Below are 24,454 nucleotides of genomic sequence, written 5' to 3'. Positions count from 1 at the left end.
TGTGGAAGCAAATATAATCCATCAAAATTCAGTCTCATTTAAAAGAAAAGTCAAAATAATAAACCTAGTGTTTACTAAGAAGAAAAATATTTTCTGAATACAGAGACATACTAAAGAAGTATTTGCCTGTGGCTAATTACATACAAATCTCCTCAATTACAGATGTGGTCACTGGGCTCCAAAGAGGTAAGTTTTGGCTTCAAACTCACAGAATAAACAGCTAGTTAGTGGTAGATTCAGATCGGAACCCTAACTTATCAGGTCTTACAACTTCTTATTTTCTTTGTTGCCACTGTCTATCTTTAAAGAGTTTACAGAAACTATAACCAAAATAAAGAGAAGACAAGCCAACTAGTATAGAGGATAATGTTACAAATGATCTGTCTTGTTTACCAGTCAATTTAGTCTTAAAATGATAAATATCATTTATCCTATCCCCAAGGATGTGTCAATTTAAATTTTCTACTGCCTCTTTTGTCATCATCAAGACAAAAGTAGACTATGACAGCCAAAACTGCCTGGGAGCTACTTGTTAAACATTATTTGCAACATGAAAGTATAATATAATTCTCTATTATGAACTGATAAATAAATATACACACACAGTATATAAGCAATATATACCTAATTACATATAAATATAGTTAGTAGATGAGACCATACTGAACAGACAGTAAGGTAGTCATTTTATAAGAGGGAGTCTCAGCAAGTTTACAAGTGCAAGACAGTCCCATAAAAATTTATAAATTAATGATTTGGAATATACCATTTATAGCTTGTTTTTAATTAAATATAAATTTAAAATATGCCATGTATTATATGGTCTGAGGTTCTCAATTACTTCAAAAATACTAAGTACAGCACAACACTAGTATTTCCATGATTTAGTTCATATTTCTATACATAGTTCTATTTTCTGCCTGGATGAGAACAGCCAATATTTAAGTGTTAATTACCCACTATCTGCTATGGAAACTTTAAATGCTTTCTATGAATTTTTAATAACCATATTTGTTTTTTCTTTCTTTTAAACAGGTTTATGTGAAATATAATTCACAAACAATTCTCTGATTTAAAGTACACAATTCAGTGATGTTGAGTATCTTCTCATAGCTGTGACACCATCACTACACTTAACTTTAGGACATTATCAGAGCCCTAAAAGTTTAGCAATTCTACACTATTAGCAGTCAACCTTCATCCCTCCCAACACCCAGTCCTAACCCCTAGCAACCACTGACCTACTTTCTGTTTCTGTGGATTTGCCTATTTGGGATACCTAAACAGAACCACACAATCTGTGACCTTTTGTAACTCGCTTTTTCCTCTTAGTATATTCTCAACGTTCATCTATGCTATAGCATGGATTCATACTTCATTCCTTCTTATCACTGAACAGTATTTATCTTTTAAATGATCTTTAATACTGTTTTTCAAATGTTTTCATTCCTCAACCTATCTCTTCTTTCTGGGTACATTTAAACTTGTCTACATTTCTGTGATTACAAAAATCACAAATGCACAGTTTTATCATACTGGATTATAACTGGATTATAATGATCATACTGGATTATAATTCACAGAATTAAATGCCATGAATCCACACTGATAAAAATAAAAAGTTGAGTAAGTAAGTAAATGAGGAAGAAGAGACAGCTTTTACTTATAGAATTCCAATTAGTAAATGTAGAACAGAAAATTACCACCCGGAAAACACAACAAAAGTGGCAGTACACAAGACACCACTAAAATTCATGAGAAAAGTATAAGGAGGAACAGGATTATCTGCAGTTTCAAAGTATCTCCCCCTAAATATTCATTCATTACAAAGGGAAAGACATAACCTCACAGTGTTGAAACCTGGCAGATGCTGCCCTAACCACATGACTGAGGTCCCTATGACCACTGGGAAGATGCAGGCCCTCACAGACCCTCAAATGTGATACATGGAGGACACGTATCACTTTCTGTGGGTCTCTTGCAAAGATGTATAATCTCCTTCTAATCATTAGGAAATGGTAAACAAGCCCAAACAGAAGGGCAGTCTACAAAGTATCTGATCAGTATTCTTCAAAAGTTTTACGATCATAAGAGACAAGGAAAGACTGAGGAATTATCACAGATTAGGGAACTGTAAGGAGAAATAACAAAATACGACTGGACTGGATCTTGGACCAGAAAAATGACATTAGTGGAAACACTGGCAAGATTCAAATAAAGCCTGTATTAAGAGTATTGTACAAATTTTCATTTCTGTTCTGGAGAAATACACTACAATCAGGAAAGATATTAATAATAGGGGGATACTATTTTTGTACCTTTGAAGTCTAAAATTATTTTAAAGTAAAAAAAGTTTTTAATCACAAAAAACTCTATTTTTAATTGTGCTAAAAAGAACAAGTATAACAGACATGGAACTGATTAACTCTGTCTGTGTGGGGGCTGGGGAAATGTAAAATGTTAGAGAGTAACATTTCCATTAAGAAGGGACTCAGAGAATTCCGCAAGACAGACATGTTAATAAAGACACTACTCTTTCCTCTAAAACAGGAAACTCCACACTGTTTTACTTTCATGATCCTTCAAGACTTCTACATTTTATCACTTGAAAACATATCTTGTCCCTCACTGGGAATTATGCAGAAGATATATATTATCTTTGAATGACTTTTAGGAGTTTTCTAAGAAAAAGACACACAGGGTACCCTGTAACTCCATCAAAGCTATTGTCAGACTATTGATTATTTGTGAGTTGGATCTTATCAAAATAAAGAGTAGATTATCAATATACTAAAATACAATATACTTCTTTGAATAAAAGAGAAATGGTAACTATTCGCCCAGTTTTTTCTAAAGTAATCATATACAATAACTCTTGGTATCGAAACAAAGATCTTTGGATGGAAACCTCACAAAAGAAAAAGGACAAGAGTTGACAAGGAAAAGGTATAGTCAATAATTCAATATGTTAAGTTCTTAATGGAAAACATTACTTAATACATAGAATGGTAATACTTAAAGAGTTTATCATGCATATTCTTACTTGAAATTTACCTGTTACAAGTAAAGGAAAGATCATTTCAGTATATATCACAATCTACTAAAAAACTTTTTCTAACACAGAAAACTGAATGCAGAAGATGTTAGTTTGCTTAAGACTGTTAAATACTTACAAACTTCAAAATATACACAAATCAGAATTCCTCCAGGTCAAAGTAAAACTAACAAAACAGATTTAAATTACTTTGATGTAACTATATTATTTTATATTGTAAGTAGATTAAAACTACACTCTGAAACATCATCATCTTCAGTAAATTATCAAACAAGCTTAGAATTGATTAGCCAGAAATGAGAGCCATGCAGAGGCTGAAAGCAGCTATTAAAAATAAACCCAAGGCACTGAAATGAGCACAGGTTTATAAACAGCCCAGCGGGAAGTTGCCAATGATTGCTTCGAACAGCCTAAAATAAGAAAAATGAGTAAGATTTCACTGAAAGTTTCTGTACCTGTCTCTGTTTGTTAAACCCAGAGTCACACGGCTTTAAGGAAGGAATAAAACAGAATGAAGGACACGAGCTTAAAGGAAAACATCAAATACACGTCTGTAATAAACACAGGCAGCACTTCAGTCACTCTGTTTGCCCACGACTCTGAACACACCATCTCTACAGCAACATAAAGGAACATCCGTGCACGCGCGCACACACACACACACACACAAAACACACACACACAACACACACACACACAGTTTAATCTCATTAACATGTGCTTGGTAATTTTAAAATTGTACTCTCAAATTTAATATTCTTCCTGTTAGAAGAATAAGCCATGGGCCATACATTCAACAAGAAAACCAGATAAATAAAATTTGCTACGAAAAGTCAATATTCCTACTATATACAATTACTTTAAAATTAATTTTTAACATTCTAACTAAAAAAACTGCAACTATTAATTGCAGGTCAATTTAATAGCAAGGTTTAAATACTTGGAATTCACATGATCTCTTCATAAAACATTTTCTAGTCACACTAATAGTTAATGTTCAGAAATATACTTTTCAGATTTAGGTTTTGTTTCACTGGGCATGCACCGATGTATCATTTGAAAACAAAGGCCATAAGAGCCGAGCAGCTCAAAAAATCATAAATGTAACAGTGAAAAAATATTGGCACACTATCAGTAAGGTAACTATTTTACTGATGCAGTTTTCTTTTTTAATTTTTTTTTTGTTTTGGCACAGCACAGCTTGTGGGATCTTAGTTCCCCAACCAGGGATCAAACCTGGTCCCTGTCAGTAAAAGTCCAGAATCCTAACCACTGGGCTAGTAGGAAATTCCCGATGTAGCTCTTTAAATCCCTAATTCAAAGCTGACACACTGCTATCAATTATTGTTCTGCACAGATTAGGCTGGCAGTAAATCTTCTCAAACTAGTTCAAATAATCTAGAAGTAACTAACAATGTTGAATCAATTTACAATGTTCTTTTAACATGTTCACTATCTGGAGCACTTCATGGGAACTCTGCTTTCTGGTTTACATGTTAAACTTACTATAGGTACTTCTGAATATCTGTAGAAACTTGAAAAAATATCAAAAAGGAGCACTGGTGAGATTATAGTTTACTACAAGATACCAAAACACAAAAGAAGGCTATTGTTATCAAGCTGGAAAATGTAACTTTCTCTTCAAACTACATGAGAAATAATACGTAGGTTAAAGCTGACAGATGAGGTTTGACACCACATGCAAAGGGCAATCTTTTTAAAAAACTCAAGTTCAAAATATGATTTTGTTATGGTTTTTTAACTTTTAACTGTACTCTAGGATTTCAATGGTATCAATATTACAATATCCTATTTCTTCGATAGTGTCTCAACCAATTTAGTTGTAGTTTATTGTTTAGGAAAAATGTTTTCTTGAGCTGAAGTCTGGCACAAAGACTTTGAAGCTGGAAGTGAATACAATTTTTCACTATATTATGAAAAGAAAAAAATGTTAATAACTTTCCAAACTAAAGAAGTTAATAAAAATGCACTACTAAATTTAGACAGTGTGAGTGAACCTACAGAGAGAAGGTCCTGGGGGCTGTCAGAGAACACCCACCCTAAGACTACAGCCCAGGGAAACCTGAAACGTGCCCTGCCTTACCCATGGCATCTTTAGCTTTCTCGTCCAAGTCTGCTCCTGAATGATGACAGACGGCATGATCTGGACATCCATTTGTTTGAAAACAGGTTACTAGTTCTAAACCAGTGGTGGAAATAAAATGATCTACAGTGGAGTCCCATCTTTTTTTCACTTGGTCACTCCACCAACTGGATCCAGTTTAATGAAAACCAAGACTTTCATTTCTAGGACTTTCATTCAGTAATTTTCACCCAACTCTAAAAGTAAAAGTAACGGCACACCGGAAGGCAGGGTACTGCTCCTAACAATGCCGCTGAAGTTCTTTACCATCCAATGTCATGCTAATCAGTTTTGTGCCTTTTCAGTGCAGCAGCTGATCTAAAGATACCGAGAAAACCCTGCAGCAGAGAAGGTCGAGAAAGAGCTGACTTGGTAGCACTGATCATTCCCCCTCTTGGCAGCCCTCCAACCCATCAGCTCCAGGAAGCCAGGGTTTCCATCAGTTTTGTTCACTGCCCATCCCACTGCAATAGTGAAACAGTGGATGATCACACAGGCATGTGAAGGACTTGATGGTAAGTAATCCAAGGAAGGATACAAGGATAAGGAAAGCCTCCATTACACTTTCCTTTGAAAACATCCTCTTCAAGAAAACACTCCCTCCTCTCAAAAATGAGCAGCCACACCTTAAATAAAAATAGACCGAATATGACTCTTTCAAAGAGCAACTCTCTGAAAGACCACAACAAAATGCCACTGAGGAGACCTGACTCATGAAAGGCCCTCCTTTGTGGGTTCATCCCTTCATGGTCACTGAGTGATCTGAATGCTGCTACTTCCTAGAGGGGCCTGGACTGAAAGAAGGTAAAGGCACCAAGTAAAACTCTCCTGTAAAGTTTTCAAAAGTGTAAAGTATTTGGAGCATTCAGACAACCTGGAAATCCTTCTCAATTCTAAGAAAACAAACTGATTCGAGAAAATCAAACCACCTTTTGGGGCCATAAAAAGCATCAACAGGTCAAGTTAATCTAAAATGCCTGGAGTGTGTATGCACCACTCCTACCACTGAGGAAAGGTTATTTAACACAGTTTTAGTTTCTGAGTCTTTAAAGTTTCATGGAATTTGGCCTCTGGGACGGTAGTAATAGGAATGATTATTAAGTACTTAAAGTATGCGAAGACTGCTGCTGCTGCTGCTAAGTCACTTCAGTCGTGTCTGGCTCTGTGTGACCCCACAGACGGCAGCCCACCAGGCTCCGCCGTCCCTGGGATTCTCCAGGCAAGAACACTGGAGTGGGTTGCCATTTCCTTCTCCAATGCATGAAAGTGAAAAGTGAAAGTGAAGTTGCTCAGTCGTGTCCGACTCTTCACAACCCCATGGGCTGCAGCCTACCAGGCTCCTCCATCCATGGGATTTTCCAGGCAAGAGTACTGCAGTGGGTTGCCATTACCTTCTCCAATGCGAAGGCTGAGTAATCCTTAAATCAGACCTATGAGGTAAGGCCTGCTTTTTCCAGATGAGGGAGTATCAGAGAGCTTAAGTAATTTCTCCAAGGTAGAGAGCTAATCACCAGGGCCTATTCACCTTGAACACCAAGCTCCTGACCAAGTCAGGCTTAGTATTAACGGAGGCAAAGGGGGCAGCACAGTGGTGAGGAACGCTTCCAGGTACTGGCCATGCGGATTCCAGTTCTGCACCGAGGGCTCCCTCCTGTGAGCCTCAGTTCAGGTACACCTGCAGCATGGTGCTGGACTAGACCATGGGTACTGGTGTTCTCTGGGCTTCCCAGATGGCTCAATGGTAAAGAATGCACCTGCCAATGCAGGAGATGTGGGTTCGATCCCTGGGGAGGAGAAGATCCCCTGGAGGAGACCATGGCAACCCACTCCAGTATTCTTCCCTGGAGGCTCCTATGGACAGAGGAGCCCGCTAGGCTACGGTCTGTGGGGTCGCAAAGAGTCTTGACACAACTGAGCACAGAGCACGAGGATCCCCCAGAGTCAATGCCAAGTCCACCAAGGTGGAGGCCAGAGTTCTTGTTTTTACTGGTTTCATAAACTGAAATTCTGATTGAGATTTCATTTCTTAAAAAGTCTTTTCTGCTTTGAAAGTCTGAAAAACACGAGTCCTTTCTGGCTCTATTATCCTGGGGATCCTATCTCGGGCCCAACGTTAATGTATTCTTTGTCAGTTTTCTAAGGTTTGGCACTTATTTTCTCTACTATACAATCACAGAAGAAGAAAGCCAGCACAGAGGCTTACATTTTGCAAATTCACCTTCATGTAACACCTGGACATATCTGTAATTTACCTGCTAAGTCCTTGGCTGGCCTTCACAAGTCACAGTCATTACAGTGTTCGTGAATGTGAGAAAACCCAGTTGTTTTCATAAGGATCCACTTTATAAAGGGTGATGAGAAATTTCTTGAGGTTAAAAAAAAAAAGATGAGACCATCTATATTGAAAAGATCACAGAGAGCTGGTTAACTCTCTGTGATCAGGCAGGTTTTTTTTTTTAAGTCATTATTCTGTGTCCACATTGACAAGACAATTTGTCCAAAAATGTTTATGGAGCTCCTGACTTATCCACAAGCAGCTCTCATCATCAAGTGCTGCCCATAGGGGGACAGTTGAGTGAGCAGACATGAACTCAGTCTGCAGTCTTCTTATCTCAAGAATTACAGTCTACTACTACAGCCCTGGGAAGTCATAGGAGCCATGAAGGGCTAAAAAATTTTACATTAATTACTTCTGTGCTGGTTCAGCTATAAAGATCCCATAAGATGCTCCCCTGGATAGATACTTCTCCACATTTCCACCACTGTTTTTTTTAACATGGCTTTGAACTAAGTGTCTACTTGGACTAGTCTACTGCAAAATAAATGCTACATGCTACTGTCATTGTTAATTTCTTAAAAGCAAAGGCGGCTTGGGAAGCAACTACTATTCACTAAGGAGATAACAAAACTACCATTTAATATTAAAAGAACAGCAAATCCTAGAGTTATTTTACTAAACAAAGGCACTAATATCTTCAGGGCATGTTTATTCTCTGTTATTGGGCTTATACACACAACTTAAGAATTGCATTATTTCCCCTTCCCCAAAAACTCATTTTAAAATTTGCCTAATGCTCCTTCACTGGTCCCTGAAATTACAGACACCTTTTACTCACAAGTGTTTATCCTTAAGGACCGGAATAGCTATTTCAGCATGTCTCTGTCATTAAGACCATCAAATTCTTCACAGGACCTAACTTTCATCAAAAGTTTGCTGAGGAATTTTAGCTCAGACAATTGCATTGCATGCATGAATCTATGTATTAAAGGCTCTCTGACTAAACTAAAACTCATTCTTGCATATGGTGGCAATGATCCATGGACTAAAGATTCCCCTAACACCCAAATGAAATTACTATGGTTTATTGTGTCTATCATTTGTGGATAATGAAGTCTCTCAAACACTTCAGCTAAAATGTTAATGACTTAAAAAAGAATCATCAGCCCCTCAATGAAAACACCAAAATGGTTCTCTATCTCACTAATATTAACTCAAAGAAAATTAAAATTACAAAACCACTGCCTATTCAAGCACATGTTTTAAGTTAAAAATTATGCATAAATTCAGGATGCACTACTTCACTAAATTAATTCCAACTGCTATGCCACCTTTCTTTATATTAAATTGACCATGTTTACATGGGCATAACATTCTGCAAATAAATCAACAGAACTGAGAATACAAACTGGGTTCTTAAAATTCCTCACTGACTGAATGAAGATTCTGAGTCTCATCATATTAAATGTACTTATTAAGTACAAAGACTTAAATAATAAATATACAAAGTGATTTTCTACAAAAGTTGTTTTTTTTTTAAAGAAACCCATCCTAAAGTGTTGAGGGGAAAGTTTTAAATAATTCCCTTTACATGCTGGACTAGCTTTATCTGCAAATTTTATTTTAATAAATACAGTTGAACCTTGAACAACACAGGTTTGAACTGCGCAGGTCCACTTACATGCAGATTTTTTTCAATGGTAAATATAACAGTACTAACAGCAAAGAATCTGTCTGCGATGCAGGAGACCCAGGTTCAATCGATCCCTGGGTTGGGAATAAACCCTGAAGGGCATGGCAAACCACGGCCATATTCTCGCCTGGAGAATTCCATGGACAGAGGAGCCTGGTGGGCTACAGTCCATGGGATGGCAAAGAGTCAGACATGACTGAGCGACTGACACACAAACACACACAGTCTGAGGTTGTCTGAATCCAGAGACACAGAACCACAGATCAAGAGTAAAGACTACACTGTACGGCTGACCATAAGTTCTAGTTTCTAATTTAGACTCTCAGGATTTTAGGCTGGTAGGAGGGTCAGTGCCCCAACTCCTGCTCTGTTTAAGGATCAGCTGTATATAGGTAAAGAAAAGTAGCACTGTAGTGGCACTGAATTTACACTAAGTGTGGGCGCCGAGATGAAGCATGAGTCACTGAGGATCCATTCCTGGTCTACATCAAACTAGCTCACAATGTCTTTTTTGTAGTCTCAAGGTCAATTATGAATATTCTCAAAAATATTCTACACATGCAGTACCAATTTCAGGAAAAAAACAGGCAAGTGTGAAAATAAGGCCCAACATTAAGGAACAAATACCACCAAGTGGATGTTCCTGATGGTTGCTGGAAGAACCCCTTCCTTACTGGACGACCAAAAAAGTAAAAACACAAAACCCATCCCACGTCATTGAAAAAGGGGAAAAGCAGGAGGAAATGAAGGGTAAAGTTAAACATTAGCTTTTTAATTAATCCGTGAGCTATAATTATTAGTACTCAGCTACTCTACACTAGCAGCCCATCACACCACAGACGCAGAGTTAGTGAACTGCTGTCATCACGGTTAAGAGTCGTTACTGCTGCAAAAGCGGGAGAGGCTCGCGGTCCACACCACAAGACTACTCCATTACCCTTGAGGAGTCTGTGGGTGAAGAAAGGCCCTCAGCAGCATCCTCCTTGATAACTTCCTAGCAACACAAAACAAGAGTGTGGGTGAAAGGTGACAGGCTGAGCCAAACAAGGACGATGAATGAACAGGATGCTAAAATAATATGTGACAGTGACACCTGGATGTGATCAGACTTTTTTCTTCAATGATATTATTTTTAAATTTAAATAAACAGTTTAAGTTCTAAAGCTTTTACCTCCTAATTAAAAATAAAAACATTAACAGGGAATTTCTTTCTTTAAATTGATAAACTAAGTTTATCATCAGGAACACCTAGAATTTTAGGCCCAAATGTATTTTGCTTTGGATTAGAGTTAATAGTACATCTGGATAATTTCCTTGCCCTATTTAATTCCTGCTAGTCAATCAAAGTATTCCTTCAATATATAAGCTAATTTTTATACATAGGGCTAGCATATATTTAGATAGATAAAGTGACCATATATGAATGTCCTTTAAAAAGAAATCAGATATTAGCAGATGTAAAAGTTTAGTTATAAAAGCTTGATAACAAACAATACATTCTAGGCCAGACACTCTGGTTGTAAACAACTCGTCACTCATTCCCTGAGGCTGCTAGTCATTTTCCTTCCATAGATCCTGACCAAAATAAAAACAAAATACATTTTGTGTTAGTAATAGGTTATGTTTTTTGAAACTATTTATAAAATAAGTTGTGCTTTTACTACAGTAAGGAAATAAGCAAACTTCTAATGCTGACTGTAATACTTTAGTTACCCTTTTTTATACTTACTAGGCCATTGCTCTGATCTCTGGGCAAATTCGTTTTTACTGATGGACGTGAGATGAGATGGTGGGAGCCGCCAGGGCAGTACCTTGGCGTGTAAAGGTAGGGGGCAAAGAATGGCTATGGAGAAAACACGTGACAAAACAATTACCGAAATCAAAGTATAATGAGCTTTATCAAATGAAACTAACCAACAAAATACAACTCCAAATTTTTAAATGCAAGTGACAAAACAGAAGAAAAAATGCCTCACTCACATCTATAAGATATCAAACCCAAACTTAAGTCATATTATTTAAATTTTTATATTGTTGATTTAATACAATCTTTTTATAAAGCAACTAAAGTTTTGTACTTTATAAGTTGACACCAGAGTTTCTCTTTACATTTAACACTTTTATGGGCAGTTTACCATGTGTCAGGTTCTAAGTGATTTACAAATATAAATATTAACTCACAAACTCACAAAAAAAAGCAGAACAGACTCTCGATTGAGTATTATTCTTTACCAAAAAAAGACTAGCCTTAAGTAAGACCAAAAAAACAGTCTGAATTATTTAAGAACCTCCTAGCATGGATTTCAGGAATATTGTTACTCCGAGTTACTAGATTTTACTTTGTATTTTATACCCTGGAGTTTACTGTATCTACTAAATAAGCAAGGATATTATTTAAATGGGGAATCCACTGTTTAGAGAAAATCTCTAACTATAGGATTTATCTGTAGCCAGCTTCATATAAACAGGAGCTATCAGATTATATGGGCTAAATATAAAGATTAAAACATATTAAACTTCATTATACTGATGTAACATCTTCCCTTACCTTTTTCACTCCTGCCATTTTAAGAAAATTGTTCTGCTTTTAACTTTCAGACAAAAAATAACTAAATCTAAAAGCATAAAATTTTTTTTAATGTTTTAAAAATAATAAAACACTACTAAAGCATTATACATCATTGTTATTCACATGAAATCAGTGAACACAAAGTCTCCACCTAGATGGTACAGTAATTACAAAAAAAACTTCTTGGTCTCAAAACATCAATTGTCATCTAATTATCAGTTGAGACGTTTTTGTAAAATTACAGCAGATTTCAAGACTGCTAAATAAAAACCTGAATCTCACATTGCCTAGCACTCAGTTTACAGAGATGAAGTACGTTATCAAATGCTATCGTTCCACCTTTTCACCTTATTTGAGTAAAAGGATGAAATAACATTCGTAAAACCTCTATAGATGGTATACCTAATTACTTATATGGCTACCATTTCTCAAAAACTGAAAAATTTAAACTCTAGAATTTCTTCTTTGCCACGTTTATTCAAATTTCTCTGTCTTCCTAGCTTACTGGAAGTTTATTTAGGCATGCATTGGCTTCTGTGAATGCTAGCCCCTATGTTTTCTCACTTCAGACTAAAGAGGGAGACATATAAAATAAAGAAAAATAAAGAAACAATGGATTTTAGAGTTCAGTTCCAGAAAATATCGGGTTGGTCAAAAAGTTCATTCAGGCCTTTCCATACCATCTTATGGCAAAGCTTGAACGAACTTTTTGACCAATCCAATATCATACTAGGGTTGTTGTTTTGTTTTCCTACAGAAAATATTAGTGTTTAAGACCATTAAAATGAGGATAGCTTGGACCTACTAAACTCCACAGGGTCTGAATATTGCTGATAATGAATTGTGCTCTCATCATTTGAAGTAGATTATCATATTTATGGTATGAAAATAATTATACATGACTGAAGGTAGTGTGAAATAAAGCTCTAGAAATAGACTACATGCTATCTGGCCAATAGCATCCGAGTCCTTCAAGCACTAGGACCCACCATTATCTCACATTTAAAAGCTATATCACACTGAATATAGGTTTACTAAGTAAGATAAAAATTATCAGTTTTAAATGCCAATATAAATTATTATACAAGATACAACAAATGGAACATCTGTTTAGAAACCAAGAGAAAAACAGATCACTTTGAAGCTCAGGACAGTCACTGCTGACCCTACAGAGTTCACTTTCTTATTAGGACAATAAATCAAAGCAAAAAGCATCTCTACTATTCAGGCTCAATTGAGACATAGAACCTATTAAGATTAAAAAATCTTCTGATTTTTAAAAAATATTACATTCAACCTTAACATTTTTTGTCTTTACAGCTAAAATACAGTTTCAAATGGTAACAGACTCCATTAGCAGAACACTTCTAGCCTTTTCCTGGAAGAAATTCTTTAATTTAAGATGCCGGGCACTTGCTTACCCTGTTGTAGAAGGGGTGCTGGGGCCCCGTCATACCGCTGTAGTAGCTGCTATGAGGCTGTGGCGACACAACCCCTCCCCCAAACGGCCCATTGAAGGAGGTGGACGAAGAGCAGACGGATGCCGGCTGACTGTAGCCGGACGGCGGTCGAGGGGGAGGCTCATGCAGAGGTAGCGGAGGATACGCAAGTCCTCCAATATTAATCTGGTCTCTTGCAGCGCGAACGTCTAAGAGATTAAATGATACCCCAGAAGGCAAAAGAAAATAGAACGTTAGTAACCAAAGAAAATAGAACATTGGTAACTAGTCCAATTACCACTTCCTCCTTTAGTTACTGGACAGAAACGTGATTGATTATATCGCTCTTGCCAAAGATTCCAACTGGCTTTACAGAAGCAGACAGGGAACTCTGAATACTCCACAGACATTCTTAGTAAGAGGCACTCAACTACTTCACATAAAAGTTTTTTTCACCATGTGAAGAGTCACCAACGTCTGTATTCTTCTCTTCAGTTACCAGAATTCTGAACTTTTGACTTTTCAAGGTATTTGTGCTATTCTAACAATTCTTCTGATACAGTTTGCTAAATATTAGCAATTCATCCTTGTGTAGTAAGTACAATGTTAGCTAAGGCTGTGGGTTTGCAAACCACATGACACATCCACCTCTGAACCACCACCACCACTTCCACAGACAGAAAATACACCTCAGACAACAGCCTTATAACAGGTATTTTAAAAAAGAACATATGAAAGTACAGTCTCTCTCCCTCTCCATAGTTCATGGAAAACGCAAAGGTGGGTCAGCAGTACTGTATCACACACAAGAGTGTGTGTTTCAACGAAAGTTGAGTGCATGTTTTCGTGAGCATACAGCAGGGCCTCAAGAGCAACTATGGAGAAGGCAATGGCACCCCACTCCAGTACTCTTGCCTGGAAAATCTCATGGACAGAGGAGCCTGGTGGGCTGCAGTCCATGGGGTCACTAAGAGTCTGACACGGCTGAGCGACTTGACTTTCACTTTTCACTTTCACGCACTGAAGAAGGAAATGGCAACCCACTCCAGTGTTCTTGCCTGGAGAATCCCAGGGAGGGGAGAGCCTGGCAGGCTGCTGTCTATGGGGTCGCAGAGAGTCAGACACGACTGAAGCGACTTAGCAGCAGCAGCAGCAAGAGCAACTTTAACTTATCCAAAACCTTCACATCATTATCGTCAAGTTCTACTCCACAGATTTAACCTTTGAAAGGAATATAAACTTTGCTACAGCTCTGGATACAGATCCCTATTAAAGACAGAAGACTGGTGACAGAAAAAAAAAAAAATCACAGTGCGTTGACAGCTTAAAGTGGTGACTGTGTGGTAAAAGGAATTTGATTCCAGTGACGCTTCAGGTGTGTAGGCTGGGAAACATAATAAGGTCAATTTAACAGACAGCATTTTCCCAGCGTTCCCAGAGGATGCTGAGACCCCCCACCTTCAGTTTCATTAACTCTCCTGGGTAGTGCTTGGTTCAATATTTCCCATTTTTTTCATGGAGCAGGAGAAACTTATACAGCAAAGTTAGAAACGGGAAAATTTTTTAGCACTTCAGAGAGGGCAAATTAAATTTACTGCTGATACCCACCTGCAATAATTTCCCGCAGTTTGGGGTCTAGATTTACAGTGCATGGCAAAAAGGTTTTCACATCTCGAGCCACAAGAACTGGGGTCCTTGAAGACAAAAACACTTCAAAATTTCTTATATCTCCATCTATTTCAAGCAGTGGCTCAACATCTTTAGTTGTCGGAATATTCTTTGATATTCTTCAAATAAGAAACAAATGAAAATTGTCATTAAAGTCATTATTAGACAGGCAAATTCTGCACGAAACTTAAAATGTGTTACTTATAAAAGTAAGTAACACATTACTCATTACTCAGTTTGCTCTCATTAATTTTTTTAAAGAAAAAGGAACAAAATAAATGGTACAGTTTCAAAATTACTAAGGTGACAAGTGTGACGTTAGAATTATATTGCCTTAACCAAATGAGAAGGGAATGGCAACCCACTCTTAATATTCTTGCCTGGAGAATTCCAAGGACAGAGGAGCCTGGTGGACTACAGTCCATGGGGTCACAAAGAGTCGGACACAACTGAGTGAACTTTCACAACCAAAGGCAGAATTTGGGCAGGGAAAACAGAAAAAGGACAGTAACATACACTCTAGGTATGTCACATGTTAATGATTACCTCACAGTGAAGGCTGAGTTACCACTTCACACACATGAACAGTGGCCTCAGACAAACTCGACAGTCTGACTAAGTCACATGACATGAAAAAGAACCTAACTGACTCTAAAAATCATGTTTATTACAAAATGCCATGGCTCTTTCTTTTTTCTAAATTTTATTGTTTGGCTGCACCACATGGCACGTGAGATTTCAGTTCCCTGACCAGGGGTCTTTTCATGTCTCCTGCAGCAGAAACATGAGATCTTAACCATTGGACCACCAGAGAAGTCCCTAAAATGCCATGATTCTTGCCATGATTCTTGCAAAGAAAACAAAAATAATAATCTCTAAACAAATTATGCAAACTAGAAAAATGCATAGATTTTTCCATTTTTAAAAAAGGTTTTATTTTCTATTAGAAAATAGAAAGTAATCTGTGTTTACTATATAAGCATATATATAAGACAAAGAAGTACAAAAGAACAGAGGGGGTTTAAAAAACCACATAATTTTACCAACCAGACACAATAACTACTAATATAGTACTATTTTTCATTATGCATTATGCATAACTTTTTACATAGCTAAATTATAAGTAAATAACTGTATCAGGCAGAGGTCTTAAACGTAAAAAAAAGTGACATTCATTAAAAACTGCTTTAAAAATTAAAAACGCTTCTATGTTGAACTATATGAAACTGTCAATTTTGTAGGTCGAAATGGTAAACTACTGACAATTCCATAGGTTTCAACCCACTACATGCAAGGTCATGGGCTAATTTGAGGCAGTAAGTAAAAATACATCATAGAGAGAGAAAAGAATGGAAAATGTGAAGGAGCTTAAAAGACAAGGAGGTGGATGGAAAACCTGGATATAACCCAATGTCTGTTAACAATGAAGAGATAAATAATTTGTGGTACATCCATATAATGGAATACTACTTAGCAATAAAAAGGAATGGACTTATTTATATATATACAACATCGATAAACCTCATAGTAAATTATGTTGAGTGAAAGAATATAGCAAATAAAGAACAGCTGTAGTTTTTTCATTTATACAAGACTAGAAAATAAAAACTAATCTGTAGTGACAGAAGGAGAATAAGGGTTTACTGTGAAGTCAGGAATGGGGGGAGAGAGGCAACAGGAGAGATTTCGTAAGAATGGGAGGAGACTTTTGGAAGTCACGTGTCTTCTCTCCTGGTGGTGGTGAAGATTTGGTGGCTATAGATATATATCGAAACTTCAGGAATTGGACAATCTAAATATGGCCATTTCTTATATGTTGATGACACCTCAAAAGCTCTTTTAAAATCACTGTAAATTTGAAGATATCATCAAAACACTCAATTCCCAACTAGTTAATAATATTAACTGTGAGATTATAATAAGTCTAGTTTCAGACAAACAGTAAGATTTTCCTGCCCTTCAAAAAAAGTAAAATGGGATCTGACTCTAACACTGGTTACAGCAACATGATTTCTCTGGGACCAGCATTTTACTCCTCAGGCTCACCACCTGACTAGCAGCCATTTATTAAAAGCCATCTAAGGGGAAATTCAGAGACCACAGTCAGCAAACAAGAACACAACAGGGTGCTGGTGAGGAAATAGGGATGGCAACTGCATCTTAATGAATTTCAGGAAGTCCCTTTTCTGGGGCCATGCACATGTGCACAAAACAGAAAAGCCCTCTGAAATAGGACTGTGTGCGCTAAGTTGCTTCAGTCGTGTCCAACTCTTTGCGACCCCAGGGACTATAACCCAGCAGGCTCTGCTGTCCATGGGATTACCCAGGCAAGAACACTGGAGTGGGTTGCCATTTTCTTCTCCAGGGGATCTTCCTGACCCAGAGATTGAACCTGTGTCTCTTACGCCTCCTGCATTGGCAGGCGGATTCTTTACCAGTAGCACCACCTGGGAGGCCAATAAATTAAGCTGACTTTCAAACCAATTATTAAGTATATTTAAAATGAAATGGAAAACTTAGAGAATGGTTTCATGGAATCCCCAGATTTCTGCAAATCACTTTGCAGAAGTGGTCAAAGTATCAGAGCTTCAACAGTTAAAAAGGTAGTTTGTCTATTTCAGGAGTTTAACATAAAATGCTAAGAAGAGAAGCTAGAAAGATTTAGATAAAAACACACAGCTGACAAGTCACATGAAACAAATTAACTGAATTTTAATGCCAGCTCTGCTTAAGCTTGAATGTGAACAGTGTTCTCAATACGATGAACAATACTGCTGTTCACAAGCCAACAGTCTACTGCTGGTTTCCAGATTGAAGTCTCTATTCTAACCTTTTGAGCTCAATACATTAAACTCTTCTACTGAAAGAGATATTTATGTAAATGATAATCTTTTGGCAGTAGGCCACCAAAATCATATGTGCTTTTATTTTTCAGATATTTTCCCCAAAGGTTAGTATTTAAAGAATTTAAGTAACTTCACTTTTCAATTAACAGTGAATTTAAATTTCCAGTATTATGAATCATGTGAATTAAAGTTGCCAGCAGTTAAATGGCCCACAGAATGCATTATAAAGCCTCAGGCATCAACGATCTCTCAGTAAGTTTAAATGCATTTTCTTTCCATGCTACCAATCTAGCAGAACTTGTTAATGCCAATGTCAATGTAAGTTAAAAGCATTTTGATTATAAATGACAGTGGTTTCTAGGAAGTCCATATTAATTCCTTGGCAGAAAGTACATAAGCCATTCATATCACTTCCATTCAAAATAAGGTTTTAAATCACATGGGAAAAAAAATTCTGTTTTAAATCAAAATATAAATAGGTTCTAAGATCATCATTATGAAGAAGGTGTTATTTACCATATTTTGTCTAAAAGTAGCTGCCTGATAATGTCATTATTTAATCATAAGAGGTTAAAAATTAAGATACATTTTCTTTAAAAATTTAAAAAGGGAAAACTCTTCATTGCCTCAGAATTTTATTACTTTGACACAACTTAACTTCCAGTAGATTCTCAAATACTTCCTATGAGTGAGTGCACATCTGCTAAATACTCTCTGTGCACAGAGCACTCTGGGGATCCTGGAAGACAGATGAAACACAGAGACAGAAAACCGCCACTCAGCACTGTAGCCAAAGGGTCAGAAACAAAAGATAAAATGATAAAATGAAGCCCATTACTATCTGCAAACAATCAAAACCCCCAGAACATGTCAGGAGCTAGCCACGCTCTCTCCTTCCTGGTCTTAACCAGGTTAATTTCTACTCATCCTCTGTCTCTCCGCTCAGCTCCCCCTCTTCAGGGAGTCCTCCGTGAAACTACATTGCATTCCTCTATTACAAACCTCAAACCACATATGCTTCCTTGCATATACATATCACAATCAGAATGTTGTTATTCACGAGTAAAATCATTTTATTAATGCCTATCTACCCTGCTAGAAGATAAACTCCATTAAAGCTAAAGACGAATTTGGTTGTGTATTTCGAATGCTTAGCACAGAGAGCCATCGTATCACTTTTGCTTAATAAATAACTTGTAGAGTGAATAAACTACACAAAAAGAAGTACTGCTCCCAAAGAACTCTATTCTTTTAAAATAATTTTCACTTTAATTATCCTTTCTGATTGGAAAAAACGTTGTGCTTGGGAAAGAGTACATTGACCCTTTCCTGTTAACTTTTGTACATGATGTGAAATAAGGGTCCAACTCCATTCTTTCACATGTGGAAATCTAGTTGTTCCAGCACCGTTTCTTGTAGACTATTCTTCCCCCCAATGAATGGACTTGGCAACCTTTTTACAGCTTAACTGGCTGTAGATGTGTCAATTTATTTTACGTCTGGACTCTCAATCCTATTCCATTATGTCTATCCTTATGTCAGTGCCACAGTATTCTGATGACTACAGCTTTGTAGTAAGGTTTTTTTTTTTTTTTTAATTCTTGGCTGTACCCTTCAGAATTTAGGACCTTAGCCCCCCAACCAGGGTTCAAAGCCACTTCCCATGCATTGGAAGGCAGAATCTTAAACACTGGGCCACTAAGGAAGTCCCTGTAGTAAGTTTTAAAATCAAGAAAGAGTTCTCCAACTTTATTCCTTTTCAAGATTGTTTTAGCTATTTGGGATCCCTTCCAATTTCATATAGGTCATCCCTGATAGCTCAACTGCTAAAGAATCCACCTGCAATGTGGGAGACCTGGGTTTGATCCCTGGGTTGGGAAGATCCCCTGGAGAAGAGAAATGTTACCCACTCCAGTATTATGAATCTAAGGATGAGGTTTCAGCTAAAAAAAAAAGGGGGGGGGGGTTTACTGGAATTTTGAAAGGGATTCATTGAATCTGTAGATCACTTTGGGTAATACTGACTATATTTAGTCTTTCTATCCATGAATGTGGGATATCTTTTCATTTCTTAAGTACTTTAATTAACCAATATTTTGTAGTTTTCAGTGTACAAGTCTTTACCTCAATGGGCAAACTTTTTCCTGGATATTCCATTCTTTCAGGCACTATAGTAAATACAATTTTTTTCTTAATTTCCTTTCAGATTGTTCATTTCAGGTGTATAAAAACTCTCAGCTAATTTTTGTGCTGATCTGTATCCTGAAACACTGCCAAATTTATCGGCTCTATTAGCTTTCTTGTGAAATTCTTTGGGATTTTCTACATAAAGCATCACATCATTTGTGACCAGAGGTATTTTCACTTCCTCATTTCCAAATGGATCCACTTATCTCTGTTTCTTGTCTAACTGTGCTAGCCAGAACTTCCAGGATAATGTCTATCAGCAGTGGTGAGAGCAGGTAACTTAAGTCAACTGAGATTTCTCTAACAGGATCTCACAGACTGGGGGCTTAAACAACATTTATTTCTGATGTGGTCTGAGAGCATGATCAGGTTCTGATGAGAACCCTCTCTCTGATTTGCAGCTAGCTCTCTGATTCTTTTTATAACGACACCAATTCCATCATAAGGACTTGCCCCTCATGACCTCACTAAACCTCCCAAAGGTTTCACCTCCAAGTACCATCACACTGGGGGGTAAGGTCTCAACACATGAATTTTGTGGGGGACACATTCTGCCCATAGCAGGAGGCGCCCTTGTCTTATTCCTGTCTTTAGGGGGAAGCTTGCAATTTGTCATCACTGAGACCATTAGCAGTGGATTTTTCCCTACATGCCCTTTACCATGCTGAGTAAATTCCCTTCTACTCCTAGTTTTCTGCTTTTATCCAAAAAGGGTGTTGTATTTCATCAGATGCCTTTTGTGCCTCCCTTGAGTATTCTGCAATCTTTTTTATTTCTGTAGAATGAGTGGTAACATCCACAATTTCTGATTTTAGTTAATTCTGTCTTCTCTCTTATTTTTTCCTGTCAATCTAGTGAAAGACTTGTAAATTTTGTTGATCTTTGCAAAGAACTTTCATTATCACCAATTCTTACTACTGCTATTTTATTCTCTATTTTATTTATTTCCACTCTAATCATTATTATTTCCTTTCTTTGGCTAATTTTGAAATTTTTTAAATTTGCTCCTTTTTTTCTAGTTTCTCAATGTGTAAAGTTGGACTATTCATATAAGATTTTTCTCCTTTTTAAATATAAGCATTTATAGCTATAAATTTTCCTGAGTGCTGCCTTTGCTGTATCCCATAAATTTAATCACCCCTAAAATTCTCATAAAGAGTATCTTGAGGGACTTCCCTGATGGTCCAGTGCTTAAGATGGTGCGCTTTTACTGCTGAGGGCACAGCTTCAATCCTTGGTCAGGGGAGCCAAGATCCCACAAGTCACTCCAAGGCACCAAAAATCCTGATAAGGCACTGACTTCATGCATGGGCACTATGTAAAGTGTTCTGAGTAAGGTATCCCTTTCTTATATAAAATCTAACAGAAAAGATATTTAAATGCTATAATGAAAGGGAGTTTTAAAAAACTAGTATTTCATCTAATTTCTATCTCCCGACATCCTGTGATGTATTATTTCAGTTTTTAAAATGAGGAACTTGAGGCTCAGAGAGGTTAAGCAACTGGCCTGACATGGCCTGGCTGTAAACACAAGAGCTGGTGGGTGTGTTTGCCGATTCACAACCCTGTACCCTGCTCCTTGCACTGGCTCATGATTCTTAAATTAATTATTTACATGTTTTTAACTCCTTACAAGTATAAAATAGAATGCTGTTACATATTAAATTATAACACACTGAAGAAGACCAACACATAAGCCTACGTTGGCAGGTTATACTGGCTTTTTGTTTCAGTTTTTTTGCAGGCTTTTGAAATAAAGTTTCTCCTCCATCTTCATGGATGTTATATTTAAATTCCTTCACTGTTTTAAAATACAGGCTAGCACTTTTCTGCTAACAAAATTATGCGAACAAGACACTACTACTACTCCACTCCACATGCCTGAGCATGGAATGCAAAAGCCAGTTAAAAAATCGCAATAATAATGATGTGCTTCAAGTGACAGGACCTCGTCAGAGAAGCAGCACCCAATACTTCATCTATTATTAAAAAAAAAAAATGTGAACAACTGTTAGATTATATTAATGAGTCACTTAAGAAGTAAAATTCCCAATTAAACTTTCACATTTCTGAATTACATTAATTGAAAATATCCTACCATTGCAAAGCAAGTTTAAAAACTGGTTACCATCTGCATCTACTCATGATTGAGAATTTTCTTGATATTACATTGCCAAAACTGAGTACAGAAACAAATAGATGCGTAAACCAATGCAGAACTGCAACCATTGTCCATACACTTCAATTTTAATAATCTTCCAAACAGCTCATTTTCCCAACTGAATTTATCAGGAAATGTTATAATTTCAATTAATTTCTATTCATTCTGCTTTATTTATTGGGATGCAGCATAAGACAGAATCTACAAAAAGGTTTCCACTAGCAGGGGGATAGCCTGAATCATGTAAGTGGTCAGATGACAAGAAAATGGTGATTTCAAGCTAGAGTAAAGAGAAAACTTCAGTTGAGAGGTTAAGAGACAGGCAACATATTTCACAACAGGCTCAATGAAAATAGTTATCACTCATAAAAAAGCAAAGTTCATTGTTTTATATCAAAATTTTATATGATATTTTAAAATATTTCAACAAAAGTAAATAAGATCCAATTTTCATAACCTTTTAACGAACACTAGTAACACTGTGAGGTGCTAGAAAGCAATGAGAAAATGTTCATGTTATTGTTGCCTTTAAGAAATCTTAAAAAGTGTAACACTAATCACAAAGTGATTTACTGCAAAAATCTGCAATAAAACTTTCAATAACAAGCAGAGAATGGAGGCTCTGCACTCAAAGTCTGCCTATAAATATGTCTAAGGTTAAACCAAAACTTCTATTATATAAGTTATCTTAAAAGTTTAATGTTTAATTAGCATGGAACCCAAGATCCACATTAGTATTTTAATATATAAACACAAATTTGTAACAAGATTAATTTAAAACATTCTTCATATCTACCCTTTTCTCAATCAACTTAATGAAAACTACACCATTCAGATAGTCATTCATTTGTTTATGATCATAATTCTCAGTGCTTACAAGTGTCCTGTAAAGCCATTATTTAAATAACAGGAATGAAAGCTGAACTTCAGAGACTAAAATACTCATTAAACTCAGGGTCCTTCTTGCTTTCCTGCTATGAAAAAGGGAAAGCAAAATGCATTAGCTCCTATTTCTCGGTCAACCACGTTAACCATGTTTCTGATGAAATACTGCCCCCTCGTGGACTTTCCAGACATTGCAAACAGAGGCCACATGCTTCAAGGTTTTACATCAGCATATCTTAGTATTTCCATTAGTGAGCATCTTCTAACATTAGAAGACCCCCTGGAGAAAGGTATGGCAACGCACTCCAGTATTCTTGCCTGGAGAATCCCATGGACAGAGGAGCCTGGCGGGCTACAGTCCATGGCGTCACAAAGAGTCAGACACGACGGAAGCGGCTTAGCATAGCACAGCAATTTTATTATACATTACTTTTGTTTATTCTTACATTTTGAAGAGTCTTAAAAGAATTTCGCTTTGAAATTCCAAAATTACAAACCTCTAGTGAAGAAATAATTTCAGGAAAAAATTGATCTCTACCTGATCTCTAATGGTATATTTAATCTTTTTGACAAATCTGAATCCTTCAACAGTATGTTAATATAAATATGCATAATATTCTTGCTGTACTATAAAATAAATTATAAGCTTGCAGAAGTAATAAAATTTTTATTTTACATATTAAAACATATTTTAGAAAAACTGATTTTTAAATAGTTTTCAAATATTTAAATATTTTCAAATATCAAAGCCTTAGTTAACATATTCTGGTTTTTCATGTTAAAGTTAGAAACACACAACTTTGAAACATTTAAAATTCTCTGTTCTACATTTGTATAAAATACTGAAAACAGCATTATGAGTTTAAATGAGAAAATATTTTAAAAATCAATTTTATCCTATTGAGAGCAAAAGAAAAATTATTTAAAAAGCTACCAAGGAAAAAATTACAGCCACTTAGTGTACATAAAAATGGTCTGAAGGCTTAAACACACAGATGTACCAGCTGTTTAAGTGACAAATACCACAACTGATTTTTCTTAAGCTTTCCATACAAAACCTACTGCAGTTAGCAGACACAATCAGAACTGAATAAAGCATTGATTTGGGGTTTTACATAAGTTGGTAAGAAGTCTGCCTTTTTTAAATGGAATTAAGACAAATTCCATCCTCTTAAAAAATGTCTGCTATAACATTCCCATTGATACACAATAAATGATTCTAAATATTCATTTGAAAATGAATAAATTATATCTGGAAATAAAAATAAAATTAGTTCACTTCTTTCTAATATCTCAGACCGGTTGTCTAGCTCTGTAGTCGCAGACAGCCTGCTGGCTTCTAGAAATAGGCCTGGGGAAGCTCCAGCAGCTACAGCTGTGTGGTCTTAGATAACTCCCACTCCCTGCCTCCAAGAGTTATGGATATTAAATGAAATAATCTAGGTAAATCCATATATTAAGGGCTCAAGTAATAGCACTAGCTAGTGCTTTTATTAGCATGTGCCCAGCATGTAATAAACTCTATAAATA

At 36.5% G+C, this 24,454-nt stretch overlaps 1 protein-coding gene across 24 annotated transcripts in view; it reads right to left on the bottom strand.

Annotated features, from left to right (window-relative positions):
- The window catches only part of KIDINS220 (kinase D interacting substrate 220), a 96,254-nt gene that overhangs the window by 18,532 nt on the left and 53,268 nt on the right, over positions 1–24,454 (bottom strand). For 7 of the 24 annotated variants that reach the window (XM_043469414.1, XM_043469416.1, XM_043469417.1 and 4 more), the window contains 5 exons: positions 14,786–14,964; positions 13,160–13,386; positions 10,899–11,012; positions 10,107–10,163; positions 3,511–3,543 (listed from right to left, as the gene is read on the bottom strand). In XM_043469414.1, coding sequence (XP_043325349.1) covers positions 3,511–3,543; positions 10,107–10,163; positions 10,899–11,012; positions 13,160–13,386; positions 14,786–14,964 — 610 coding nt within the window. The remainder of the gene's footprint in view (positions 1–3,510; positions 3,544–10,106; positions 10,164–10,898; positions 11,013–13,159; positions 13,387–14,785; positions 14,965–24,454) is intronic. The other 17 variants (XM_043469418.1, XM_043469408.1, XM_043469410.1 and 14 more) reach the window with 4 other exon arrangements.

This window comes from Cervus canadensis, chromosome 5 (genome assembly GCF_019320065.1).
Source record: "Cervus canadensis isolate Bull #8, Minnesota chromosome 5, ASM1932006v1, whole genome shotgun sequence".
Taxonomy (NCBI): Eukaryota; Metazoa; Chordata; class Mammalia; order Artiodactyla; family Cervidae; genus Cervus; species Cervus canadensis.
This window is presented reverse-complemented; position numbering and strand designations above follow the sequence as displayed.